The 25245-nt window shown below is 58.8% G+C and overlaps 1 protein-coding gene across 1 annotated transcript in view; it reads right to left on the bottom strand.

Annotated features, from left to right (window-relative positions):
* Positions 1–1338: 1338 nt before the first annotated feature.
* Positions 1339–25245, bottom strand: part of Padi2 (peptidyl arginine deiminase 2) — a 39046-nt gene continuing 15139 nt past the window's right edge. The window contains exons 4-16 of the mRNA XM_078025397.1: positions 21727–21788; positions 20446–20563; positions 20005–20130; positions 14817–14995; positions 13515–13618; positions 12960–13071; positions 12182–12289; positions 9943–10094; positions 8774–8918; positions 7865–7958; positions 5984–6069; positions 4121–4249; positions 1339–3405 (exon numbers count right to left, since the gene is read on the bottom strand). Coding sequence (XP_077881523.1) covers positions 3172–3405; positions 4121–4249; positions 5984–6069; positions 7865–7958; positions 8774–8918; positions 9943–10094; positions 12182–12289; positions 12960–13071; positions 13515–13618; positions 14817–14995; positions 20005–20130; positions 20446–20563; positions 21727–21788 — 1649 coding nt within the window. The 3' untranslated portion in view covers positions 1339–3171. The remainder of the gene's footprint in view (positions 3406–4120; positions 4250–5983; positions 6070–7864; positions 7959–8773; positions 8919–9942; positions 10095–12181; positions 12290–12959; positions 13072–13514; positions 13619–14816; positions 14996–20004; positions 20131–20445; positions 20564–21726; positions 21789–25245) is intronic.

The following is a 25245-nucleotide window of genomic DNA, read 5'->3' on the forward strand; positions in this document are numbered from 1 at the left end:
TCCCCGCTGTGAGAACACGGAGCTACCCAGAGCAGCGGGCACGGTGGGTGTCCTGCCCACACCTTTTTTTTTTTGCTTCTGTGAGTCTGTCTCCAGCTCCTGTGACCTTGACCTTGTTCTTCTCTAGGTGGATCCCTGTGGGCTATGGCGGCCCCGCCCATTCAGAGAACCAGAGGCCCCAGAGTAGATGTGGGTAGATGTGGGGAGACTCGGCCTCCCAGGTGGAACATCTCTCAGGTGCCCTTCAGGGCTGGGGCTGAGGCTGCACCTGAAGTCACACCTTGTTCGGCTTCTCCTTCCCCGTCCTACTCTCCCGATTCCCTTACCGGCTTCCCCTGGGGACACTCTTAAATAAGCCACGTGTTCCCAAATGCTCGTCTCAGGGTCTGCATCCTTGACTTTACTAGGGATATTGATCCTGACCCTGGGAGATGGCCCTGTCACACGCAAACCCAATATATGTGGGATTTCAGGCGCTTGAGACAGCCTTGCCAAGAGCCTGGAGCCCGTGTGCGGACGAGCAGGGGCTTCAGGGCCAGACGGAGGGCCCCATGTGGTCTGTGTCCCTCTGTCTTCCACATCTAGGAAGCCGCAAAGAACCTCACGCCCACAGCCGCGCGATTTCCCCTCGGACTGTTTATTTATTGCTCTTCAGTCAGGTTTTCGGCAAACACCTTTCCATCTCCAGAAAGCTGAACTTGTGCCCAGCTCCGGCCATCTTCACGACAACCCCTGCCATCTCACACTGAATATTTCAAAATCAAGATCAAAACAGGAACTTGGCTGGGTTTTGCAACACAGAAGTTCTGGGTGGACATTTCTAGAAAGGGGGGGTCGGGGAAGGGCGCCGAGTCCACGGGGTACATCCACACCGAGGGGAGGCACACCGGGTGGGCCAGTGAGGTGGTCAGGACAGTGTCTGAGCCCCGGGGCTTCCAGAAACTTCAGAGATCGCTGGCTTAGGATGGGGAGACCTTTGGGAAAAGCTACAAGACACACCGTCTGCACGTGGGGTGCTCACTTCCCCTTCATGTAGACGAGATAATAAAAGAAAGCCCACAAACCCACAGGAACCCAACGCACACACAGGACAGTCTCCAGACGCACACCCTCAGAGAGGCACTTGGGTTTTCACGACTGGGGTTGGAGAGAAGATCCAACCGGAGCCACTGTCCCCAGAGGGGGGACAACCGTTTCTGAGTCTCTGATCTGAGAGGTGGTACTGGCCCCGCTGGATGGGAAAGGGGCTTGCTTAAAGAAGACACCCCCATCCCAATTTCATGGGGTCAGTGACTTTTGGAAGATTTGTGCCCTGAGTATTTCCTGAATAAAGAGGCATTTCTTTTTCTTTTTTTTTAGTGGTGGTGCTGGGGATTGAACCCAAGGGCCTTGTGCATGCGAAGCAAACACTCTACCCACTGAGCTTTTTCCCCAGCCGCAATAAAGTGGCATTTCTAAAAAGTACAACATCGAAGGGTAAAGGCTGGCTGTTTATTACTTTTTAGATTTATTTTTAATTTTTTTAGGTCCTGGGGATTGAACTCAGGGGCACTCCACCAACTGAGCCACATCCCCGGCCCTATTTTGTATTTTATTTAGAGACAGGGTCTCACTGAGTTGCTTAGCGCCTCGCCATGGCTGAGGCTGGCTTTGAACTTGCGCTTCTCCTGCCTCAGCCTCCCCAGCTGCTGGGATTACAGGTGTGCACCACGACGCCTGGCTTAGTTTTAATTTTTTAAACTTTTACTTTTTGCAGTGGTGGGGATGGAACCCACAGTCTCGCACATGTTAAGCAAATGCTTTACCGCTGAGCTACATCCCCAGCTCAAGGCTGAGCATTCAAAGGTAGTTTCTTAGCCTTGGGGACTGACTGGTTCCGTGCCCGGTTTGCTATTCTCAGAGGCTGGCACGGTGCCCGAGCTCAGCAGCCAGGCAACAAGTGCTCACTGAGTGGCCGAATGAAATGATCCAAAGTGAAAATCCTGGACCCCCAAGAACACAGATTTAGAACCTCTTCATTGGTTATAAAATAGTTCTTTTTTTTTAACCTTCAAAGTGAAATTATAATTTACTTGTGCTTCTGGTCCTAAAGGAATTTTTTTTTTTAAGCTGAAGTTAACCCTTTTCATTGGACTCAGGGAATTTATCTGGATGTGTCCGAATGAGAGAGTCTTTGGCAAACACACTGGTGAACTTCAACAGGAGGGCCGGTCCACCTCGAAGGCCAGCAGCTGCTTGGGCTGGAGGTGAGGCCAGGGTCCTTCCATGTTGGGTCTGAGGACTAGGAGGAGGGCTGGTTGTTTCCCAGGCCCAGGGGAAGGTCTGAACATGGCTGGAGGCAAAAAAGCTGGCATTTAGCGGCCAGTAGTGGGAAGGATGGGACCTGAGGTGGTGGCAGGAGCCGGGTCAGAGCCTGGCCATAGACTCGAGGACCAGGCAAGAGATGGTGGCTGGGGTTGATGGGCATCTTTACATGCTGAACTCAGCCTCAGGGGGTGCTGGTCTCGGGGAGAGAGCCTCAAGCCCCTGGGAGAAGCACATGGAGAAACCGCTCTGATGCCTCTGTTTCCCGGGAAAGTTCTGAGCTCAATTCCTGGGCCCTCAGGGAGCGGGAGGGCTCGGGGTCTGCATTGCAGAGGGAAAGCTAAGGGGGGCTGAGAGGCGGTAAGGAATGGATTGGAGGTGGCACCTGGAGACCCCAGGAAGGCGAATTTGAAATACCGGTGCAGTTCAAGGTGCTTCAGGGCCCAGGGTGCATTTCCATGTGTTCCACCTTGAACTTCAGGGCATGGCTGCTGGGAGACACTGTGATCCCAGAATCCCCTTCCCCTTTCCCTCATTCCAATTGCAAATAGAGAACTCCTGGGCCTGGTCTGGGGATGTGATTTTTTTTGTTCTTGGTTTGCTTTGTTTCCCGCGCCAGGGCTCTACAGAGAGTGGCCAAATGCCCGGCTGGTTTCAGGAGGGTCAGAGGTGAGCTCCCTGGGGTGGCTTCAGTGGACACGGAGGCCCTTCCCAGGGAGGACAAGGCACAGGTCCCCCCAAATCCCACCCTGCTCCCCGTAGGTCTCCCAGCGGGGCCACCCCGTCAGGTCAGGCAGGGGGAGGGCCCCTGGGGTGCGAGAGGCCTGGAGGACGCGGGGAAGCAGGGACGCTCCGGGGCTCCCCAGGTCAGGGCACCATGTGCCACCACTTGAAGGCGAAGGGCTTCCTGTGGACGTTGGTGCCACAGTGGACCTCCCCCAGGAACTTGTGGTAGGCGGAAATGTCGTCGATGAAGGTGCAGGTGACCCCCAGGGGCTCCAGCAGGGCGCGCACGTGTGTCTCCAGACAGCACTCCTCCTCCACCTGGGGCCCGAACGGCTTGGGGATGCCCAGGTCCTTGTCCAGCACGATCATGTTCACCTACCGCAGGGTCAGTCGATTAGTGGCTCTGGCTACAGCTCTGCCCTGACCCGAGCTCCGAGGACCCTTCCCTAATCCTATGGAGAAGGTACTAGAACCATCCCGTCTTTATAGATGGGGAAACTGAGGCCCAGAGGAGGCTGAGCAACTCATGAATGGCGAGGCCGAGGTGGAAAACTGGGCAACCCCTGCCTTGTGTGTATGTGTGTGCAAAGGTGTGCACACGTGTGGGTTCACGTGTGTTCACGTGGGGGAATGTGCACACATCGGAACAAACACATACGTCTTATATATGTGTGTGGATATGCACACTCGTGGGTTTATACGTGCATTCGTGTGCACTTGAGCTCACGTGTGTGTGCGTGTGTGTGTGTGTGTGTGTTGATCTAATTGCCTTCTGCCTCATGGAGACTCCCCTCTGTGGTAACAAGGATCCCTTCTGTACACAGAGGCCTTTGTACCTGATGCAAAGCACTTCCTCTCAGATGACGTATAGGACTCTCACTACCCCGGCGAGGAAGCTAGGACAAGCCTATCCCCGCTAGGAGGGAATGGAGGACCTCAGAGAGGGCGAGTGCCTGGGGTGAGGTCACACAGCAGCTCACCCCGGGCCAGGACGTGGGCCTCCTGATTGGATAGCTTCAATCAGGGCTCCTCCTGGATCTGGCTGCCTCCTACGTGGTGTGGGGTGAGGGTCAGGTTCTGGGGGTCTCACCATATTTGGGAAGAAGGCTCTGGCCTGGCGGTCCTCATCCATCTTGAACAGAGCAGGCAGGTCAATGATGTCCTGCTCCGTCAGCCCCAGCTCCTTCTTGAGGATGTCACGGTTCCAGTCCAGGCAGCGCTGGGTGGGGACAGCAGAAGAACATGCAGGTCAGGTGACACACACCTGTCACCTGCTCTGCAGCAGCAGGCCAGGGCCGTAGCACCCCAGAGAGACTTCCTGTGCTTAGCCGGCACCACATCTCCCAGGGTCCCTCCACAGGGCTCAGGGACAGTAGCGACTCCAAGGAAGGTTCCAGAAAGAATCCCAGCAACTGTCACTTATGAGCATCTACCAGGAGCCAGACCCCGTCTAAGGGCTCCTCATACAGTGTCTCCGCGGCCCCTCACGCCCCCCCAGGAGGTGAGTGGACACTAACAGGTACAAGTACTGGCCCTGTCCCCAGCACTTCCCACAGATCAGCTCCTTCAGCTCCAACCCAGGAGGCAGACGCCACCATCGTCCCTTTTGTAGACACAAGGGAACTAAAGGCAGAGTCTCCTTCGCGAGCTGCCCGGGATCGTACTGCGACAAGCAGCGGACAACTTTCCCGCGGCCAGTGAGGCCTTGTGTAGGTTTTACTGGGTGCTACATGGCTTCCCCGGTCCTCTTCACCTCTCTTCCCTGCTGCTGGGTGGATCGGCCCCACTCTGGTCTTCAGGGAACTCTAACTAGTTCTTGCCTCTGCCCCTTTGCCCCTGTGATGGGGTCAGGAATGGGCACTGATCCAGGATGGAGCAAAACAGTACACAGAATCCCCACCTCCCCTGGCCATGGGAATTGGTTCAGGTTGGCCCACATCAGAGTGAGAAAAGCAAACTCTTGTTCAGTTGTCGGTGGGCATGGAAGAGCTCTTTCTCTGTAGATGGCGTGCTGGGTGGCCTGGGGCCTTGAACTATTGCAGCCCTGTTCCTACCACGAGGGTATCTGAGAGAACAAGAAATGCAGAGACGTGGAGCTGCAGCCCTGATCAACTTGTGCCTGAAATCCATGCCACTTTCTTCTTTACTTCCCACTGAAATGAGCCAATCATAACTTTTTGTATAAATCACTTTGAATTGAGTTTCCTGCCCGTTTTTTTTTTCTTTCTGGAACCAGGGATAAAATCCAGGGTGTTCATCCAAGGCTACATTCCTAGCCCATTTTTTTATTTTTTATTTTTTAAATTTTGAGACAGGGTCTCACCGAGTTGCTTAGGGCCTTTTTAAGTTGCTGCGGCTGGCCTTGAACTTGCAATCCTCCTGCCTCAGATTCCCAAGCTGCTGAGATTACAGGTAGGCACGACAATGCCTGGCTTCTGCTTTTTAATTCTTAAAAATGTGGTTCTTTAAAATTGCCCAATAAATACCCAATTCAAATAAATATGACTAATTTGTATTTCTTGATGCAATTTGAAACTTAGGAATTCAGAACGGGGGGAAGGGGCGGCGGGGTCCATGCATAGTCTGAAGACCTCAGGGACCTTTGAGCTGAAACTCAGAGGTTGGCATGTGCTCCTAAAACATTTTTTTTTTTTTTTTCCTGGAGAGCAAGTTTTTGGTTTTGTGTTCTAAAGGGCAAGGGCTCTCGTGTAGCTGAGACCTTGGCTCTTTGGCACTACTGGCCACCTTCCTTCCCTGGTCTTCTGTTTGCTTCCAGTCTCTGCTAGAAGGGACTTGGTGGCCCCTTACCCTCCATCTTCAGCTCAGTGCCTGCTGAGCCTCCTGGTGCTGACGAGCTCTGGGTCCAAGCCCTGGGCCCCGCTCATTCTCTGCGGAAGCCCCCCGAGGTGCGCGGCTGGGAGCCTGGAAGCTCCGGGGCCCTGCCGGTCCTCACCTGGAAGTACAGGTTCTCCTGCACCAGATTCTCGTTGGACAGGATCTTGTTGATGGTGATCCGCTTGCTGCTCATGCCGCCCAAGCCTGTGGGCCACGGAGGGCAGATGGTCAGGCCTCAGGCACGGGGCGGGAGGGGGCTCTGTCTGAGCTAACTGCTGGACAGCAACGGAGGACAGGGCCAGGGCCGGGCTGGGGGCCGGAGCGGCCAGGCCAGGGGAAATTGGGCCCTCTGCCTGGGGACAGCAGGACACACTCCTTTCTCTTGGGTCCCTCTTGTCACCTGAGCCAGGAGAGAAGCTCTCTGTCTGGCCAGACGGGTGGGTGGCACAAGTAGACCTGCTCCTAGGGACCAGCAGCACCAGGCTGAGTGTGGCGGAAGCAGAGTCACCCTCCCCCTTGTCCAGCCCAGCCTCCTGCTCGGTGCCTGCCCTGGAGAGGCCGGCCTCTGCCTCTCCTCCACAGGACGGTCCCGTGGCTCCGGCCGACTGCTCTGCCTAACGCTCACTGAGCGCCGTGGCTTGGCAGGCGTCTTCCAAGTGCTCTGCGAGGAACAGCTCGCTCGCAGCCGCTCCCACTGAAGGAGGGGAAACTGAGGCACGGAGAGGGTACGTGACTTATCCACGGTCTCACGTGCAGCAGGTGGCTGGGCTGGGAGGCACCTGGGCAGTCTGATCCAGGGCCTCTGCCCTTCGCCTATTTTAGTTTAGTTTTCCCTGACCTCGGAAGAGCTGGTCCATGGCACCTCCCAGGCTTATGGCTTGGCAGGGCAAAGAGACGGGGGCTGGCTGGGGTGCAGCTCAGTGGCAGGGGCTTGCCTAGCGAGTGTGGGGCCCCAGATTCCATCCCCAGCACCGAGAGAGAGAGAGAGAGAGAGGGAGAGAGAGAGAGAGAGAGAGAGAGAGAGAGAGAGAGAGAGAGAGAGAGAGAGAGGATAGATATGGGGCTATTGGGCCCGTACCTGAGCCGTTCCCACCCACCGCTCACCCTTATTGGCACGAAGACAGTAATGGTTTGTACCCCGTGGGTAGCTTTTGGGGTGTTATTATAGAGAACAGAAGTCTCCAGGAAGCCGAGACTCACACGTGCCAATCCAAGAACAAACTTCCCACTGGCGGGAATCACAAAAGGAAAGAGTCTGTCCCCAAAGGCCGGACAGGACCACTGTCTTTGGGTGTGGGCAGGCTCTTGGGGACAGGCTCTTGGGTGTGAGAGATATTGGGGACCCCTTCCTCAAAGGGGCCAAAAGTAACTAAGAAACAATGGATGGAGGTGCAGGTGACGTCATCCCACGTCGTCATCATCATCGTCATTATCGTTTTTGTCTGTGCCGGGGGTTGAGCTCAGAGGTGCTCTTCCAGTGAGCTACATCCCCAGCCCTTTTTCATTTTTTATTTTGATTTCCTTTTTTTTTTTTAATTTGCCGTACTGGGGATCGAACCCAAGGCCTTGCGCATGGTAGGCAAGTGCTCTGCCACTGAGCTGCCCTCCAGCCCTTATTCTTTAATTTGAGACAGGGTCTCACGGAATTGGGGAGGCTGGCCTTGAATTTGCCATCCTCTTGCCTCAGCCTCCCAAGAGAGTCAACCCCTGGACTCTCCTCTGGCCTTGGGTCATTTAAAGCACCCACTGGGTGCTGAAGAGGCATCTGAGCTGTGGAGGACAGTGAGAGGCAGTGGGACAGCTCAGCGTCCACCCGGTCACAGCAAGGGAGACGAGAGGCCGGTGCTGTTCCCACCACGGTGCCTCCTACAGCCAGGGTGGGCCAGATGCCCAGGGACACGGGGCTGGGCACAAGGGACAGGTGTCCATGTGTCCAGCCCCCGAGGGTCTCTCTAGGGCTCCCGTTTCCTAGTGTTCGCCCAGGCCCGTGGACACTCACCTTTGAACATGATGGCCTCCCCGTGGCCCTCCTTCTGCTTCTCCCGGAAGAGCTTGTAGCAGGCCGAGGTGCTGGCCATGAGCAACCGGAACTCCTGCGAGACACTCTCTTGGCTTAGTGTCAGCAGGAGCAGGTGGCCGAGGAGCAAGAGGGGCCCCTGGCCTGGCCCTCAGCTCTCACCCCCCGTACTGGGCTGCAGGGGCCGCCCTGTGGGCTTTGTCTGTCTCAGAGGACGGTTTCTCACCCACCGTCCACTCTGACAGTATCGCTGGGTCAAAGCTCAGGGTCAAAGATGGCCTTGGGGGGCTGGGGCTGGGGCTCAGGGGCAGAGCGCTCGCCTAGCACGTGTGAGGCCCTGGGTTCGAGGCTCAGCACCACATAAAAAATAAAATAAAGTTATATATATTAAAAAAAAGATGGCCTCGGGCAGAGTGGGGGAACCTCTCCAGGTGCCACGAGGCCAGATCATTCGCCCAGAACAGTCCAGGGCAGGAAGTGGCAGCCATTCCTTTCACGTCATAAGATACAAGAACTTTCCCCAGACCCGAGGCCCACCGTGCACCACCCTCTAGAGGGCTGTGGCCAGTTCAGCAGCCACTAGAGCTGTGGCTCATCTTCACTAGAGAGGTGCTATGTGAATAAAACACCAGATCGTGAAGATTTAGCATGAACAGAGAATGAAAAATGGCTAATAGATAATTCTTGTATTAATTACATATTGAAATGCCAATATTTTGGGTTTCCTGGGTTAAAAATTTACCTGCCACAGCCACAACCCACGAACCAGCTTCAGCCTACTTCCCTCTTCCTCCGTGCTGTTTCCCTCAGACCCTGCCCTTGGCTGGCAAGGGCCAGGAGCACTTGGGTCCTCTACTATCCTTTCCCGTCCAGTCTTGGGGACTGGCTCACCTTGGTGCCTGGGACGGGGATGAAGGTCATGAACTCGTCCACGTGGCCCACGGTCAGCCAGTCCGAGTAGAGCTCCACGGGCGCCTGCACCTGCTGGGCCTGCAGGAAGTCGCGCACCACCTTGGTCATCCGCCGCCCGCCGGACCTGGGTGGGAGTGCAGAGGGGGCACCCTCAGAAGGCCGCCTGCCCCTGGTGTCCCGCCTCTGGGACCAGCTGGAGCCGGGGTGGTGTCCGGGACGATGCGGGAGCCTGAGCCACAGCGTGAGACCCTGGTGCAGGCGGAGCCCAGGGGGAAAGGGGAGCGGCAGCCACAGCCGCCACCTGGGTGAGGGCAGAACTGGACCCTCAGCCCCTGAGGTGCTGGTGAGAACGGGGAGGCCAGCCTCGTGCTCAGGAGTCCGGCCTGGGCTGCCCGGGAGGCCGTGAAGTGGGAGGGCTTTGAATCTGCCCTTGCCCCTGCTCCGAGGGACACTAGCTTCACTTTATCTTTAACGGCTTCAAAAGACACCTCCTCCGGGAAGCCCCTCCTGACTCCCGAGGCCTTCGTCTCCCCACACCCTCAGACGATGACCCGTGGTCCTTAGGGGGGTCTGGTCTGGCTCCTGCCTGGCCTCCTCCCGCCCTCCTGGGTCTGTGACACGGCCCTCTGCTCTCCCCACCCGGGTCTTCCAGCGCCTCCTCTTCAGCCCAAGTTGAACCCAAGTTGTCTCTCCCCAGCCACTGCCCTGATGGAGAAGAGTTTGCCTGTCCTGTGCTGGTGGGTTACAGGGCGGGGAGGGGGCAGCGTGGACAGGCCAAGGGGCCAGTGACTCAGGCTTCTGGGGACAGGGCTGTCTTCTCGTGTCTCCTTCACGTACGGTCAGCCCTGAGGGTTCACTCTCTGCCTGTGCCTCTCCCCTGGGCCCCCCACTCCTCCCGCCTGGTTTATAACCTCATCTTACACCCTCACCTTTGGGGAAGAGGATGATTATAGCAGGCGCTAATTTAGGCTGAGACGTGAGGCTCCCTTGTTTTCCTTCCAGGGGTGTCTGCCTATGGACAGGGTCATGGCCGGGGACTCTCCCAGGCACCGACACCATGCAGGGGCCACCCAGGCCACCCCAAGCAGATCAGTGGCCCTCCCGCTCCCGCCCGCTCCCTGGCTGCCCTCCGTGTCCGTGTCTCTTACAGAGGAAAACTGCTGCCGATGAGGATCCGTCCAAGGGGGTAGGCCTTGCCGTTTACAGTCACCGGGGGGCTGACCTCCAGGTTCCCAAAGGAATCCAGGCTGGTGACAGACTCAAAGAGGGGCTCCCGGGTCACGTAGCCGAAATCTGGGCCCTGGGTAGAGGCGACACCTGCCGTAAGTCTCCTGCCACCAGGCCTCAGCCCCACGGCTGCCTCAGATGCCAGCTCCTTGTCCACGCGAGGTCTGGCCTGGGGCCTCTGGCAGGGCCTCCCGGGGCCTCTGGCAGGGTCTTGTTTCCACAAAGAGCAGGGGGTGCCGAGTGCATGAGTGTGCCCACGTGCGTGCGTGGGAGTGAGGGTGCGCTGCTTCCCAAGCAGACCACAGTGGGGATCCCAGGATCGGTCCTCAGGAGCTGTTAGGTCCCTGCGCATCCCTCAATTTCCTGGGCCCTCAGTTTCCCCCTCTCTAGAAGAGGTATCCAGTAGGCCGCCTGAGGCAGGGGCCGGATTGGATCATTGTTCCCAGGGGTTCTCTATCCCCTTCCCAGTAAGAGAATTTTGCATCCTGGCTAGTGTCAGGGTCACATGACTTGCTTTAGCCAATGAAATATAAGCAGAAGGGACGCCTGCCAGCTGTGAGCAGAAGCCACAGGAGTCACTGTGTGTGTGTGTCCACCTTCTTCTTCATGGGCCGGCAGAATGGCATTTCTCAGACTAAGGCTGTGGCTCTAGGTTCTAGAATGAAATAGACGGAGGCTCTAGAATGAGGCGGGCCAAGCTCCAGAATGCTATAGAACAAGGGTGGCTGGGGCTCTAGAATGGAGTGGGTGGAGGCTCTAGGATGCTCTAGAATGAAGTCTTTGAATGCTCTAGAACACTCCAGGAAAATGTACCAGGCACAAGACTCTACAATGAAGTGGGCTGAGGTTCTAGAATGAGGAAGGCATGAAGAAGCAGAGCCACAGATGACCAACTAGCTGTCAATAGGGAGCATGAGCAAGAAGCAAACCTCTGTTGTCAGGTACTGAGAGTCGGGGTTGCTTGTTACTGCACCTTAGCTAGTAAGAGCTGACTAATACATGCAGAATTGGCAGAAATGTAACATCCACACCTTCCCAACCCATCCCCAACAATCACGCTTGGCCACTGGGCCCTGAGCAGCCTCAGAATGCTTCCTAGCACTAAGCACCAATCAAAATATAATCCCATTGATCTCTTGAATTTTAAGGTTCCTGTCGTGATTTTTGGTAACGATGTAGGGATCTTGGTTGGGAACTGGCAGTGAGACTCTAGCTTGCCTTGACAAAAATCCCTTAAAAAAAAAAAAACAGAGTGGGAGGCTGTGGCTTGTCTTGGCTGCACTGAGGGGCTCAAGGGACAGCCTGCGGCAGGGGTGGATGGCAGGAGTGTAGCGCTTTCTTGCCTGGGCCCCAGCTGGCAACGTGGTGCTGGCCGGAGGTGGCTGGAGGCCGCAGGTGAGCTTCCAGCATCTGCAGGGCCTAGCACGCAGCAGAGCCAGCCTGGGCTGGCCTCCGGGACAGTGCACCCCGGGGCCTTAGGACACTGGAGGCAGGTGGAGGCCAGGGGAGGGCCCGGGCAGATCAAACCTCAACCCGTGGCCACCCTGCGGCTGGCCATCTGCCTTCACACCCTGCAGGGCTGGGGTCTGGGGCAGCATCCAGGGCTGAAAACCGCAGAAACGGCGAGGACATACTGATGCCCCCCACATGCTCGTCACAGCAGCCCTGTGAGACCGCCCAGTTCTCTCCCACTTTACAGAGGAGTAACTGGGGCTCGTGGAGGTCAGCGGCTTGCCCAAGGTCCCATTTTTGGTCAGGGACCGCTGCGCACGGCCAGGTTCCTCTGGTATTTGACAGTGGGCCCACACCCTCGCCCTCTCCTCTCCCAGGAGGAGGGGACCCCACGAGTAGGTGTTCTCGGGGCGGGTGGGAGCCTGGCACGGGGCTGCGTTAAATGAAACCCGCCTCTGCCCCAGCTCGAGCCCTGCTAGCTCTGAGGTCAGAGCCAGGCTTTTTGACAGTCGCAGGGGCCAGGCCTCTGCAATCGGGTCTGGCCCTGTCTCCCACAGTTCCAGTGGCCACTACCCCAGCTGACCCACGTTGCAGAGGAGAAAACAGGTCCCGGACAGTGGACCCGTGAGTCGGGGTGCCCGGGCCCTCCTGACGGCTCTGTCCTATGAGGGTCCCGAGTGGCAACCCACAGCGGGCCGTGGATCTCACCAGGAGCTGCTTCACGGGGAAGTCCTTCAGGTTCCCATCGCGGGGGGAGTCCAGCACCACGGGGAAGCCTTTGTGGGGGGCCTCGATGTAGCCAAACTCAATTTCGTCCTGTGGGGACCGAGGAGAGCAGTTAGCGGGGCCCTGGGGAGGGCTCATCAGTCGGCCAGGGAGTGGGGAGGCTCTGGGAACAGAGGGGTTTGCACACAGAGGGGCACAGAGCGAACAGGGTGACTGCCTCGTACCCACCTCCTGGTCCCCAGGGGGGCTGAACCCATGAGCCACATCCCAGCCCTTTTTATGTTTTACTTTGAGAGAGAGTCTCACTAAGTTCCTCAGGGCCTCGCTAATTTTTTGCTGAGGCTGGTTTTGAACTTGGGATCCTCCTGCCCCAGCCTCCCAAGTCACTGGTATGACAGGTGTGCACCACTGCACCCAGCTTCTACCCGATTAAAAAACAAAGGCAACGTCCTGAAATATTTTCCTTCAGGTTAGGCCGAAGCCTGTCCTGTATCCATCGTTACCGATCGGCCTCATTCTTTTTAGTATCCCTTAGACTTCACTGCATGTTGTCACCCAGGCCCCATGGAGGGACACCTAGGTGGTGACACAGCCCTTGGCTTCACAAGAAGCCACACTTAGCAAATTGACTTATCCATGCATGTCCGTGCCCGTGTGCAGGCAGAGCTGACCAGGTCCCCATACACAGCGGGACACTCAGCCAGCTCCTCTTGCCTGACCTGAGGTCACGTCCCTCCCAGCCCTGGCCTGGGCTACACACCTGGATCCAGCGGTCGCCGCGGTTCATGTACTGGAAGCAGACCTTCAGTTCGCAGTTGGTTTTCTCCACCAGGTTCTTCACCTCCTTCAGGAACAGGTAGTTGTCCTTCATGCTGAGAAGGTGGGGAAGAGGAGGCCAGGAGGAAGGGTGAGCGGGGACAAGGGCCACCCTCTGTGGTGACGTTAGACCTGGCACCTGTGGTCTGAGCTGGGCAGAGGAGACCACGTCTGTGTTCACGGTCACCTTTGTGAAGGCCACTGGGGTCAAGGGTCATGCAAACCCACCTACTTCATGCAGTGTTCGCCAAGGTCATGGAAAAATTTGAATGAGGAAGAGAATTCCCCCTCTCCTGCCCCCAAGTCCTGCATCTCGGATCCCCAGATTGAAGGAGAGAGCGGCGCCCGGCCTGGAGCTGGGGCTGGCTCTAGGTTACACAGCTGGGAAGTGACGGAGCCAGGACCCGAACTCAGGTCTGCCTGACCCTGAAGCCAGCCTTGGTCCCTCTGCCTTGGTCCCTCTGCCCTGCTGCCTCTCGGGGCCGCGGCTGCCCCTTACCAGCAAACAAACACCGACACGGGAGGCAGGATGTTGGGGGTCATGATCCACGGTGCAATCCGGAATGTCACGGTGTCCGTGAAGATGGGGGTCAGGGGGATCCCCTGGGTGGGGAGAGAGGTCTCATTAGGAGTCCGGGAAATGGCTCAGTGGGAGAGCGCTTGCTGGCATGGCCGAGGCCCTGGGCTGCGTCTCCAACACCGCAAAAGAAGCAGCATGTAACCGGGTGCTTCCCACCCCTGCCTTCCAAACTGATGGCAATAGTACATTTATTGAGCACTTACTGTATGCCAGGCTCTGCTTTACAAGAGTTACAGGGGGTCAATGCTACTAAAATTCTCACTTTTCAGGGGCTGGGGATGTGGCTTAAGCGGTAGCGCGCTACCCTGGCATGTGTGGGGCACTGGGTTCGATCCTCAGCACTACATAAAAATAAAATAAAGATGTTGTATCCACCGAAAACTAAAAAATAAATATTAAAAAAAAATGTCTCTCTGTCTCTGACTCTCTCTTAAAAAAAAATTCTCACTTTTCAGACGGGGACACTAAGGAACAGGGGGTTAGTTCATCCGCCCAGTGTCTCGGGGTGGCTGAGCCAGGATTGAAACCTGGTCAGTCAGATTCCAGGGTCTGTTCTCAGACATCCCAGCTAGGACCAGCCTCCACTGTCTGCAGATCCCATTTATTCTGGCCCCATAGGACGCAGGGGTAAAAATGGGGACGGGCTCCTGTGCCTGCCAGAGCGGCCAGTCCCTGCCCTTTCCTGAGTGAGATGGGGTGGGACTGAGGGCCGGAGTCTGGGGATGCAAGGTCCTCAGGCTGTGCCTTCAGCCAGGGGCTTCTCTAGGGGACAGGAGCACACCTATTCTTCCAACCTCCGCAAAGCCAAAGCAAATATCTGAGATGCTGACCACAGGACAGGGCCCCACTGAGGCCGGGACTTGAGGTTCAGCCTGTGGTCAGAGCTGTTGTGACCCACCGCTGGGGTGAGGGGGCGACTGGGGGACAACAGGGCACACAGTCGGAGGCTGGCAGAGCTCACAGGGGTGGCCTGGTTAGGCCTTGGCTGACCACTGGGACTGTGCCTCAGGACCAGGCCACACTACTGTAGGGAGGAGGGTGGCCAGGGCACAGGCTGGGGAGGGTCAGGAACATCACCTTTGAGGACTCCTGGGTTTGCACCAAGGAAGAGGACCCCAGAGCATGCAGAGGACCCTGCAGACGTGTGGCCGTGGCGGCCTGGGCCAGAGGAATGTGGCTGGGCGCCGGGGGTGATCCCTGGTGGGGGGCCTGGGCCCTCACCTCAGCCATGTACTCCAGCAGGCTGACGTGGATGGAGACCAGGCCCGAGAAGCTCTCGTCCGGGAAGCGGAGGCCTTCCACGAAGAAGAGCAGCTCCGCGGAGCCGCCCGTGTACTTGACCACGTGGTAGAGCTTCTGCCGGCCCAGGATGTGGACGTAGCGCTGGCCGAAGAACGGATCTGGAGGGGGAAGGAGCGGCATCAGGCCCCGGCTCATCAGCAGGAGGTAGGCGAGCTCACTGATGGGGACAAGTGGCTGGTCCTCAAGACACAGAGGAAAGCACGGCAGCAGATGCCACCAGCCGACTACGCGGTGTCGGTCATTGTCTCAGCACTACGTGTCCCAGCTCGTCTGTGAAAGCAGTGGCCCCCTCCTGAATGGTGCGTTTGAAGTGAGGGGGGCGGGGGGAGGCGCCATTATCCCATTTCACAGACGAGGCAGCTGAGTCTCAGAAGACGTGGCTTGTCCAAGGTCATCTACAGGGTGACTGATCTGGACCCTGATTCTTGCCTGATTCTTGCCTGATCCTGAACACCAAGCTCCCAACCCCTTTGTAAAACACCAGTGCACACCCGTCTGTACGCACAGGTCCCCTCTCTCACAAAAGCCACGCTGGTGTGACCACAGACAGACGCTGTGTCTCTGGCCATCGATTCTCGGGACCAGGAGGGACGCAGGCTGCGCCAGGGCTCCTGCCCCTCGGAGGTCTCCAGCCCATCACTGTCCCGTGGTGTCCCTTGGAACGGTCTCGCCCCTCCTTCCTGCAGGTCTGGGTTGGTGCCTTTGTGGGAATCCCGCCCAGGTCCCCAGAGCGCACCCTGGGGATCTGTTCAGAGCTTCCACAGCCGCTGCCCCTTCCTGTCACATCCTTTCTAGATGTACGTGGTCGTGTGGGCCAGAGACAGGCCTGCCCGGCCCCGCTCCCACCTGGCACCTGATCACGCTTCATAAATGCTCATGAATGAACCAGTGGCTTCCTCCCGACTGTCCCTACGGGGGAGGCCAACGGGGAATTTTCAGGCTGACTCAGGCCCAGCAATTGAGATCTATTTTTTCCCTCCAAGTGCTGGGGATGAAACCAGGGCCTCACGTGTGCTAGGCAGGCGCTCCGCCACCGAGTCACAGCCTCAGTCCTGGGGAATTGCGTTACTATTCTGTGACTGGCATGGCCAAGGACCTCTGGGGAGACGGACTGTCACCACGCGGCATCTGTGCCTAGGAGCAGTGCTCAGCTGGTGCTCAGATAGAGCACCCAAGGGGTGCGAGGGACGGTCATAACGGCAGCTACGTGGTGAGAGGTCTTGTCTGGTGACTTGCGCTGAAGTGGGTGGGAGGGAGGGGACCGGGTGGGAGGCATCTGAACGGAGGAAGGCAGTGTTGGGGACACCCTTGCAGGAGGCAGGGTTGGCTGCAGGTGTGTTGGGGAGATACTTGCTGGGTAAAGCCAAGGATGCGGGATCCTACGGCAGAACCAGAAGGAGGCTCTGTAGCCCTGCAGGCTGCAAGGGCGGATCAGGCTCAGCTCAGCAGATGATGCTTAATGACCCATCGCCAGGGGTTAGGACGCAGGGGTGAGAACAGTAGCCAAACCCTCCTGCTACAAATATGTCAGGATCGACACCTGTGAAACGCGGGGACCAACTGCGAAGCCCAGGCTTGGGTGGCTCCTCTGTGGGACAGTGTCCAACCAGACCTGGATCGTAGGTCACTAAAAGGGGGGCTACCCCAGTGGTCACGACTTCCCAAGTCAGAAAGGCCCTGGTGTGGAGGCACTCTGGCTTTATAGGTTGGGAAACCTCTGGGAATTCTCCTGACCCCTCCGAGCCGCATCTGTTAAGCAGAGGACAACAGCACCCAGGCCACAGGGTCATTGTAAATGGTACAGCCACCCGAGTAACCTCGGTCACCAGGTAACCGCGGGTACCAGGCAGGGACCTATGGGTGCTGCCCGGGAGAGGCAGTGGGAGGTCAGCCCGCCCTGACCACAGAAGCAGCATCTGGCCTCAGGTCCTGGGGTTGGTCCAAGAAGAAAGGGGGTGGACAGACCTGGGCGTCCCAAGGACCTCGTCACAGCTCAACACAGAAGGACAGGTCCATCTGACCCAGAGCCCCTGTGGCCCCCTCCCCAGTGGGTCCACATGGGTCTGTACACAGTGCCCCCCCCCTCCGGCCCATGTGCCCCAGGCTGCACTTGAGCTGAGGCTCAGGAGACTCAGCCCGGGAAGCCAACTCCTTGTTTGCAGGAGTCCCAGGTGCCAAGTGTCCCAGGGCTCCACCAGGGTCTTGGACGGAGAGGGATCTGGCCAGGGGAGGGGTCAGCAGGGAGGGCACACTCTGGCCCTCCTCTGGCAGCTCCCTCCTCCCCACGTGGCCTGTGTCCCGGGACTCACAATGTGTCTCTATCCTGGGCCTTGTTCTGGGGTCTGAGCCAGTGCCAGGAGGGTGGATTCCTTGTTGGGAACAACCCAGCCATTGTCCCCAGGAGCGGCTGTCCCCCGTTCCTTCCACCCTGGCGTGGCTGGCTGTCCCCGCAGGCACCAACAACGCCTTTCATCTGAGTAGCCCTCGTGCTTTGTGCTGGCACCGCTGGCCACACCGACCTCTCCTCAGTCCCAGGCTTTGGCCCCCGCTGGCCAGCGCGTGGTGTGGTTTGGTGTGACCCTGCCCGTCACTTTGGAATGATTCCACCTCCCCGGGTGACTCCTGAGAGTGTGACCAACTGTCTTGTTTTGCCTGGGCCCACGGGGTTCAATGCTAAAACCAGGAAAGTCCTAGGCACATGGGGACAAATTGGTCACCAAGTCCTTGTAGGAAGAGGTGACACCCCCAGTTCTTGGGGTTCTGGGCAGAACCCGAGTCACTGGGTTTTCTAGGAGCACTGGAGGCTTCAGCTCACCCCAATCATTATAAATAAGAATAATCACAATATTTCCAACAAAGCACAGCTGCTGTCTACGGAGAGCTCTCCACAGCCACTTCCTAGAGGGTCTGGCCCGTCCCCCATTCCATCCCCCTGCCATTTGGAGCAGTGGGGGCTCCCATGCAGAGCAGGACCCCAGGGCTGTGGCTGGCAGACCTCCCTGGCACCAGAGCTCCCTCCCAGGACCCCTGGAGCCCAGCTCCCTGCTTTTCAGGAGAATGAGACCAACCCTGCTGGGACACAGGTGACCACGTGACATCTGTGTGACATTCTCAACCACAGGTCCATTCATATTTGTAGTTTTTTTCTCTTGCAGTCCTGGGATTTGAGCCGGGGGTGCTTCCCACGGGGCTAGACCTCCAGCCTTTTTTATTCTTCGTTTTGGGATAGGGCTTGCTGAATCCCCACGCTGCTCTTGAACTTGCTATTCTCCCGCCTCGGCCTCTCCATGGCAGGGGTCACAGGTGGGCACCGCTGCACCAGGCTTGTCTTCAGGTTTTGACAAAGCCAAGATGTGCACGGGGAAGACAAGGAAACTGGGCCCTGGGTGAGTTATTTCTCTTCCTCTCTGCCTGGGTGGGGCTCAGGGTACCCACCCAGAGGCCACCTTTATGGGAATCTCACTGGATGGCGGCCACTGTCTAGTTAAGGGCCCTCCCTGCCGACAGGCAACCCAGGTAACACTCTCGGGGAATATTCTCCGAGGACTTACAGAGACGGCTTCTCTTTCCTTGCCTGCTCGGGACCCATCTCGGATGGCCCGCCAGGGGGAGGGAGGTAAATGTGGAGCCAGACTCGAGTCCAGCCCACTGCCCCCAGCAGGGGCAGACTCTGGACCTTTCCAAGGCTTCGCCATCAGCTGCAGGTCTCTGTCGAGGCCAAGGCTGCGTCCTGCCTGCACCCCTCCTGCTGTGGCAACGCTGGCCTGGGCGGCGGGTAAACATCTCGGCCCCCTGGGGCAGTGGAGCCAGTCGACTCCAGGGACATTCCGACCTGCTGGAGGTCACTGCGCAGGGCGCAGGGTGGCACCGTCGGGGGCTGGCATGGGGTGGCTGGTGTCCACTGGCACCCTGGTTAAGTCTGAGGTGAGCCTCCCGCAGGGTGACTGCCTTTCTGACGTTCCCGTCCTAGAGTGGGCCCAGCCCCCAGAGAGCCCCCGAGCATGGTGAACTGCAAGGCTGTTTTGCTGGGGGGTCTGAACACGTAAACCAGATCCTGACCGGCCCTTGCTTAAACCCTCTGATGGCTCCACCGCCCTTAGAATAAATCCAGACCTGTCCGCGTGCCCTGGCCCCCGGCCCGGCTCGCTGACCTTGGTCCCCCACACATCCCCGGCTCTGGATTCCTGCCCCTCCAAGGCTCAGAACAGCACCCTCCTCCGTGCTCGGCACACCCCCTCCCCTCTCTCAGGTGCTGTCCCCTCCCCTCTCTCAGGTGCCGTCCCCTCGGCTCCTCACGGTTCACAGAGCCTCAGCTCAGACGCCACCTCCCTGGCGGCCTCCCCAGACCACCCAGCCCGCGGGGCCTCGGGCCTGTCCCGCACTGTGACTCCCTCTACTCCGTCTCCTCCAACCCTGCTATTTATTACGTCCCCCTGGCTAGGTGGCCGCTTTGCAAGGGCAGGGTGTGACTCCTGTGTCTACTGCAGGGATCCCGGCTCTGAGGAAGGTGCTGGCACCAAGGTGACTCGACACATGGTCACAGAACGTGAGGCCAGTGCAGGCAGCTCCGCGGACTGGCTCTGGGGCAGAGCATGTCCCCTGCACAGCAGAGGCCCAGGACACACTGTCACCATGGAGAGGAACAAGGGGTCACAGCATCTCTGCGGGGAGGGGCTTTACGATTTAGAGGTGGCTGGGCAAGTGGTGCACACCTGTGACCCCAGTGACTCGAGAGGCCCGAGGCAGGAGGACTCGAAGTTCAAGGCCAGCCTCGGCAACTTGTGGAGGCCCCGTCTCAAAATAAAAAGTAAAAAGGGTTGGGCACGCGGCTCAGGGGTTCAGCGCCCCTGGGTTCAACAACCAGTAACAGCAACAAAGTGGAGAGGCCACCGCCTTGGCCCAGGTACCTTGAGGGCGACATGACTCCAGAGGAGAGAGACTCTGAAATCCCTGTCTCCTGGGCTCCAGAAAGGACACAGACCCAGGCCACCGCAGCCTCCGGGGGGAGGACAGGGAGCCTCCTGAGTCCTGAGGCCGTGCTGTGCGGGGGCCGCGGGGGCGGAGGGAGGAGGGTGCTGGCCTCAGGGGGCAGCCGGGGGTCACTCACTCTCCACGTAGAACACGCCCACTTTGTCCGAGTCCCCCATGGCGATGTAGAGGACCATCTCGTATCCAGCCGGCAGGCGGTCGGGGCCCTTGGTCCTCAGGACCATCGGGGACATGTCCTTGAGGTCTGAGGGGCAGAGGCACAGGGGTCAGCGTGACGGGCCTGGGTGCTGGCCTCTCAGTGCCCGTGTCTCGGGAACCCCGGAAGACCAAAGGGAGAGGACGACACTGGCCGTCCCCTCCGGCACCCCAGGTGGCCTCCTTGGTCTCCCCGTGTGTGACTTTAGAAAACGTGGCTCCAGGTGCACTGCAGTTGAGCACAGGTGGACGTTGGGGTCCTTCGTCCCCAGGAAGCCCAGGTCCAACCTGCCCGACCCTCCGCTCAGCCCAGGATGACGTGGGTGCCCCCTGCCCCTCCTGGTCCCCGGGGCCCCGCTGGTACCTTCCTTGCTGTAGACCTTGTTGTCACTGAGGTCCTCCTTGGGCAGCCAGGGCGTGTCTCGGTCACAGTTCACCAGCAGGATGGCCCCCTGGCCCTCAGGACCCCAGGTCCAGGTCGCCTGGAAGCGCAGGAGGACGGGTGAGCGTCCTCTTCTCTACCCCAGGGCAGACCCTGAGGGCCACCTGAGAGCACTCGGGATGTGGCTAACGAGCAGCCACCATCTACGGGTGTGACTGCGTGCCTGTGTGCGCGTGTGTGTGTGCGTGTGTGTGTGCGCGCGTGTGCGCATGCGTGTGTGAGTGCGTGCGTGTGTGCACGCGCGTGTGTGTGCGTGCGTGTGCGAGCTACCATTGGCAAATGTGACTTCCAAGTCCGATGCCCAGAGGGGACCCATGTGGACATCCAGGACACACGGACAGGAAGGCTCTGGTGTCGGGCGGCCATGCCTGGCAGCGTGGAGCTGGGAGGAGGAGGGCGGCCAGAGCCCTGGGCGGACGGTCTGAGCCGGGACTCGGGGTCCCGAGGCCGGGAGTCCGGATGGGGCCTGCGTGGGGCTTTTCCTTTTCCTGCACTCGGGACTGAACCAGGGGACGCTGCCACTGGCCTACGTCCCCAGCCCTTTTTATATCATTTGAGACAAGTTCTCCCTAAGTTGCCCAGGCTGCCTGGGCCTGGCCATCCTCCTGCCTCAGCCTCCCAAGTCACTGGGGTTACGGGCGTGGGCACCACACTGGCTTCTGCGGCTTCCTTTTCTACACCGCAGCCAGGGGACTACAAGAAAATGGAACCCAATCCCGTCACTCTCCTCCCCTAAGCCCGCCCTGCTGACACAGGGCTAAGCCTGGCTCCTCACGGTGGCTGCGAGGCCCAGGAGACCTGCCCGCCTCTCCACGCCATCACCTCTACCTCGTCTCACCTCACCCGGCTCACTCTGTTCCACCCGCACTGGCCGCCCTTCCGCTCCCAGATGCCACGCCCCTGGGCCTCTGCCCCCGCTGGTCCTCTGGCTGGACCAATGTCCTCCTTTTTGCTGGTCAAATCTCTTCGCCCTTCCAGCCTCAGCACAGCTGGCCCTTCTCCCAGGAAGCCTGGCTGCTGCCCAGACCAGAGCCCCTTCCATGGCCCCGCAACAGCCTTTTGGGGGGCTTAGGACGGTCGTTATGACGCTGGTCTGCGAGGGGGCGTCCTGTGCGTGGGAGTCTCTGGCTGCCTACAGGGTCTACTCGGGGCCCTGCCCTTGAGCTGCCCGAGTTCGGGGCGTCTGCCCTGATGCCTAGGTACCTTCTTTGGGTTGTTCTTCTCCACCTCGCCGTCCCGGTCGGCGTCCACATCCAGGGAGATCTCTGGGGAGGAGAAACATGGGTGAGCTGCTGAGCCTGCCAGACAGGGTGGCACGGACATGGGGGACCTGGGGGACCTGGGGCCACTCACCCAGGCACTCGGTGGCTGGGGATGGGGGCCCTGCGAGCTCATCTTCTCTGAGCCCCTGGCTAATGTCCACACCCCTGGGCACCTCTGCAGACGCCATGTGGACCAGCAGCTCACAGCCTTGGGGGTGCTGCCGGACAGGCCAGGGATCCCCCTCCCTCCTCTTGGGGGCTGGGGATCAGTCCTCACTGGACAGATTTGGAGCCTCCGTTCAGAAGGGTGCAGTCCCAGGGGCACACGGGAGGTGGGAGCAGAGCTGAGGTCCGCACTGCACCCGTCTGACTTGGTTATAATTTGAAAATGTACCAGCTCGGGGTTCCCTGTCTCTCCCAGTCCATCTGGGCGTGTGTGTGTGCACACGTGTGTCTGTGCGTGCACATGTCCTCCTCTCCAAGAACCCCAGAAGTCTAGATTCCACCAACAAGGACCGAGGGTTTTCCTCTGGCTGAGAAACCATGTCTTCAGCCCTCTTGATCTGAGGGTGCCTGTGATCGGGGCTCCTGCTAGATGACCAGCCAGGGTCCCTGCTTATCCTTCTTTCAGGGAAGGGACTTTTATCATTCCCGGGCCCACCACGGAGACAGGCTTTGTGGAGACTGTGGGGCAGTGGAGAGGTTTAGCATTAGACAGTGTTGGTTTGGACCCTGGTTCTCTGCTTAGGAGCTGTGTGACTATGGGCAGATTAGACAATCTCTCTGAGCTCCAATTTTCTCAGTTTTAAAATGGAGTCCTTTCTTGTAAAAATTAGCCGTTGCACTAATTGCAATGATAGGCACTACTGACCTTTGAGCCAGATAATTAATTCTTCGGAGTTAAGAGACTGATAGGTGCTGCTGGGGTGGCATCAAGAGTGTCACCCAGAGTGAGACACGCTGGTTTCAGGCCCCAGAGCTGCCCAGGGGGACCGCGCACACCCTGCAAGACTTGGACTGAGGTGGGGGCTGGGTGGGACGAATGTGTTCCCGGTCAGTCCCCACGACAGCCAAGCCCTCTCCCTGGGTGGGGTGGGGGGTGAGGCGGTCCAGCCCCACCGGGTCCACACCCAAGTCCCCCCTCTACCCAGCCTCCTGCCCCTCAATGTGGCCGTCCTGGAGTGGACAGAGGCAAGAAGGAGGGGGCAGGGAGGTCCCTGGAAGTGGTACCCTATAGTGTCCTGCTCCCGGGCCTCCTGGGAGGCTGGAGGCCCACTTCGCCACTCCTGCCACTGTGGAGCCCGGGCCGCGGCTCCGGCACCTGGCTAGGCCCTGGTGACCGTGCCCAGACCCGCTGTGAAGGAGCCTCCAGTCCTGGAGGGAGCTGTCACTGGGCCCTTTTGGGGGAGAGCAAGCCAGGGCTCCAGGAACCGCCCGCCAGGGAGCTGGCCCGGAGATCCTGGAGGGGGGCCAGCAAGGGCCCGGGGAGAAGGGGGGCCCCCCGTGCTCCCGAGGCTGAGGTCAGGAGCAGGAGCAGGAGGCCAGCTCCTTTCCCGCCCGCGCCCACTGCACACCGCTTTCCACGGCCGCTGTCCTCAGAGACCCTGGGACCTGCCACCACTCGGCGTCCACACAGGGCACCCAGGCTTTCACCAAGGCACCCAGCAGGGAAGCGACCCCTGAAGCTCCTGGAGTGCAGGCTCCGGCTCCGGGTCTCTTCTGTTGTCTCCAAGGATCTAGGGCTGACCTCTGGCTGACCTCCTACCTGGGCTGTTTCCTAAAGCTAAGGCCACCTTCAGAGACGCAATGCTTGCTCCCTTGAAGGTGGAGATCAGAGAAAGAGGCGTTGGGCCACCCCTGCAGCCCTGGGGCCTCTGTCTGTAAGCTGCACGGAAGCTCTTTGTCCACTGAAGCAGCGGTTCCTAGAGAGCGATTAGGAAGCGCTCTGCGTTGCTTTGTTGCAGTATGAATTTCTCAACTTCTGAAATTCTATCAATTTAGCCAGGCACAGCGACACACACCTGTAATCCTAGCCACCCGGGAGGCTGAGGCAGGAGGATTGCAAGTCTGAGGACAGCCTCAGCGACTTAGTGAGACCCTCAGCGACTTAGTGAGACCCTGCCTCACAGCAAACAAACAAAAAAGAGCCGAGGACGTGGCTCAGTGGTAAAGCACCCTGGATCCGGTCTCCAGCACCAAGAAACAAAACAAAAACACAAGCAAAGAAACCAAAAATTTTCAATGTGATATTTGTACCATATGCAAAAAAAAAAAAAAAAAAAAAATCAAACAAAACAGCACTGAGTGGTTTCTTACCCAGCCCCTCTTTTCATCTTCCTGGTACAAAAATAAAACAGCACTTCTTTCTATTTCCTGCTTCATTAAATTGGGCCAGGCTTTGCGGCCTTCCTGTTGTGAAATTCGGGCATTTCATCACTGGCCCCTTATCACCTCCTCCCACCTCCACGGTGCTTCCTGATTCTCTTTGGGACCTGTGGCCTGTCCCTTCAGCCAGCTGCAGTGGCCTCTCTGCCCTTCACCCTCCCTCCGAGGTCCCCCAGGTTGCAAGCCATCCCCTGGGTCTGCCCCCTGCCAGGCTCCTCGGTGTCTGATGTCGCCCAGTGTCAGGGGGCCGGGGCCTGCGGGGACAGTGATCGGGGCTGGCAGGACCTGCCCAGAGCGCTGCCCGCCGGGGGAGGAGGGGAGGACACCTGTCTCAGGGACTCCGGGCTCCAGACATTTCCCAGAGGCTCGGGCTCCTACCTCAGCTCCTCTGAATAGCTCCCAGGGGTCGGGTGGCGCCTGGGTGTGGGGCAGATTAACGGGAAATGTCACTAGGATTGGGTTCAAGGCCGTCTGCCCTGAGGATCAAGACGCTGGCCGGCTGCCAGCCCCATGGACAGTGGCAGGGTGCTGGCCTCCTGCTGGCCTCCGGGGCTTGAGCAGCCTGGGATGCGGCGGGGAGCGAGGACTCCCTCCGGCACAGCCAACGTGGGCGCTGGTGGCTACAGGTTCCCAAGGTCCATTCTGTGTGCTGCTGTCACCGCCAGGGCCTGGCAGGGGCCCCCTCTTCAGGGTGTCCCCTCCGCTTCGCCCTCAGGGGAAGGCTCTGCAATCAGCTCCAACCAGAGTCCTGGAGGTCCTCAGGCTAATTTCCACTCTGTAGCTTGGAGAAAGGGAGGCCTAGAAGTGCGCTGCTCATCCCGGTCACACAGAGTTCTTGCAGGACTGGACTAAATTAGGGCCTGATTTGGCCAAGGGCACCGTCTATCTGTTCCCAATTCCCAGGGAGGAGACTCAGGACAGTAAGTTTCTTCGTCCTCCAGGCAGAGTCCTGTGGCCACCCTGAGGAAGGGAGGCTCAGGGGGCATCCGCTGAGCACCTGCTCTGCGCCCTTGGCCCTGGCACGGTCCCCTTGCACGGGCCACTCCGTGAATCCTTGGAAGCCCTGCTCAACAAT

The sequence above is a fragment of the Ictidomys tridecemlineatus genome, chromosome 11, assembly GCF_052094955.1.
Source record: "Ictidomys tridecemlineatus isolate mIctTri1 chromosome 11, mIctTri1.hap1, whole genome shotgun sequence".
NCBI classification, from domain to species: Eukaryota; Metazoa; Chordata; class Mammalia; order Rodentia; family Sciuridae; genus Ictidomys; species Ictidomys tridecemlineatus.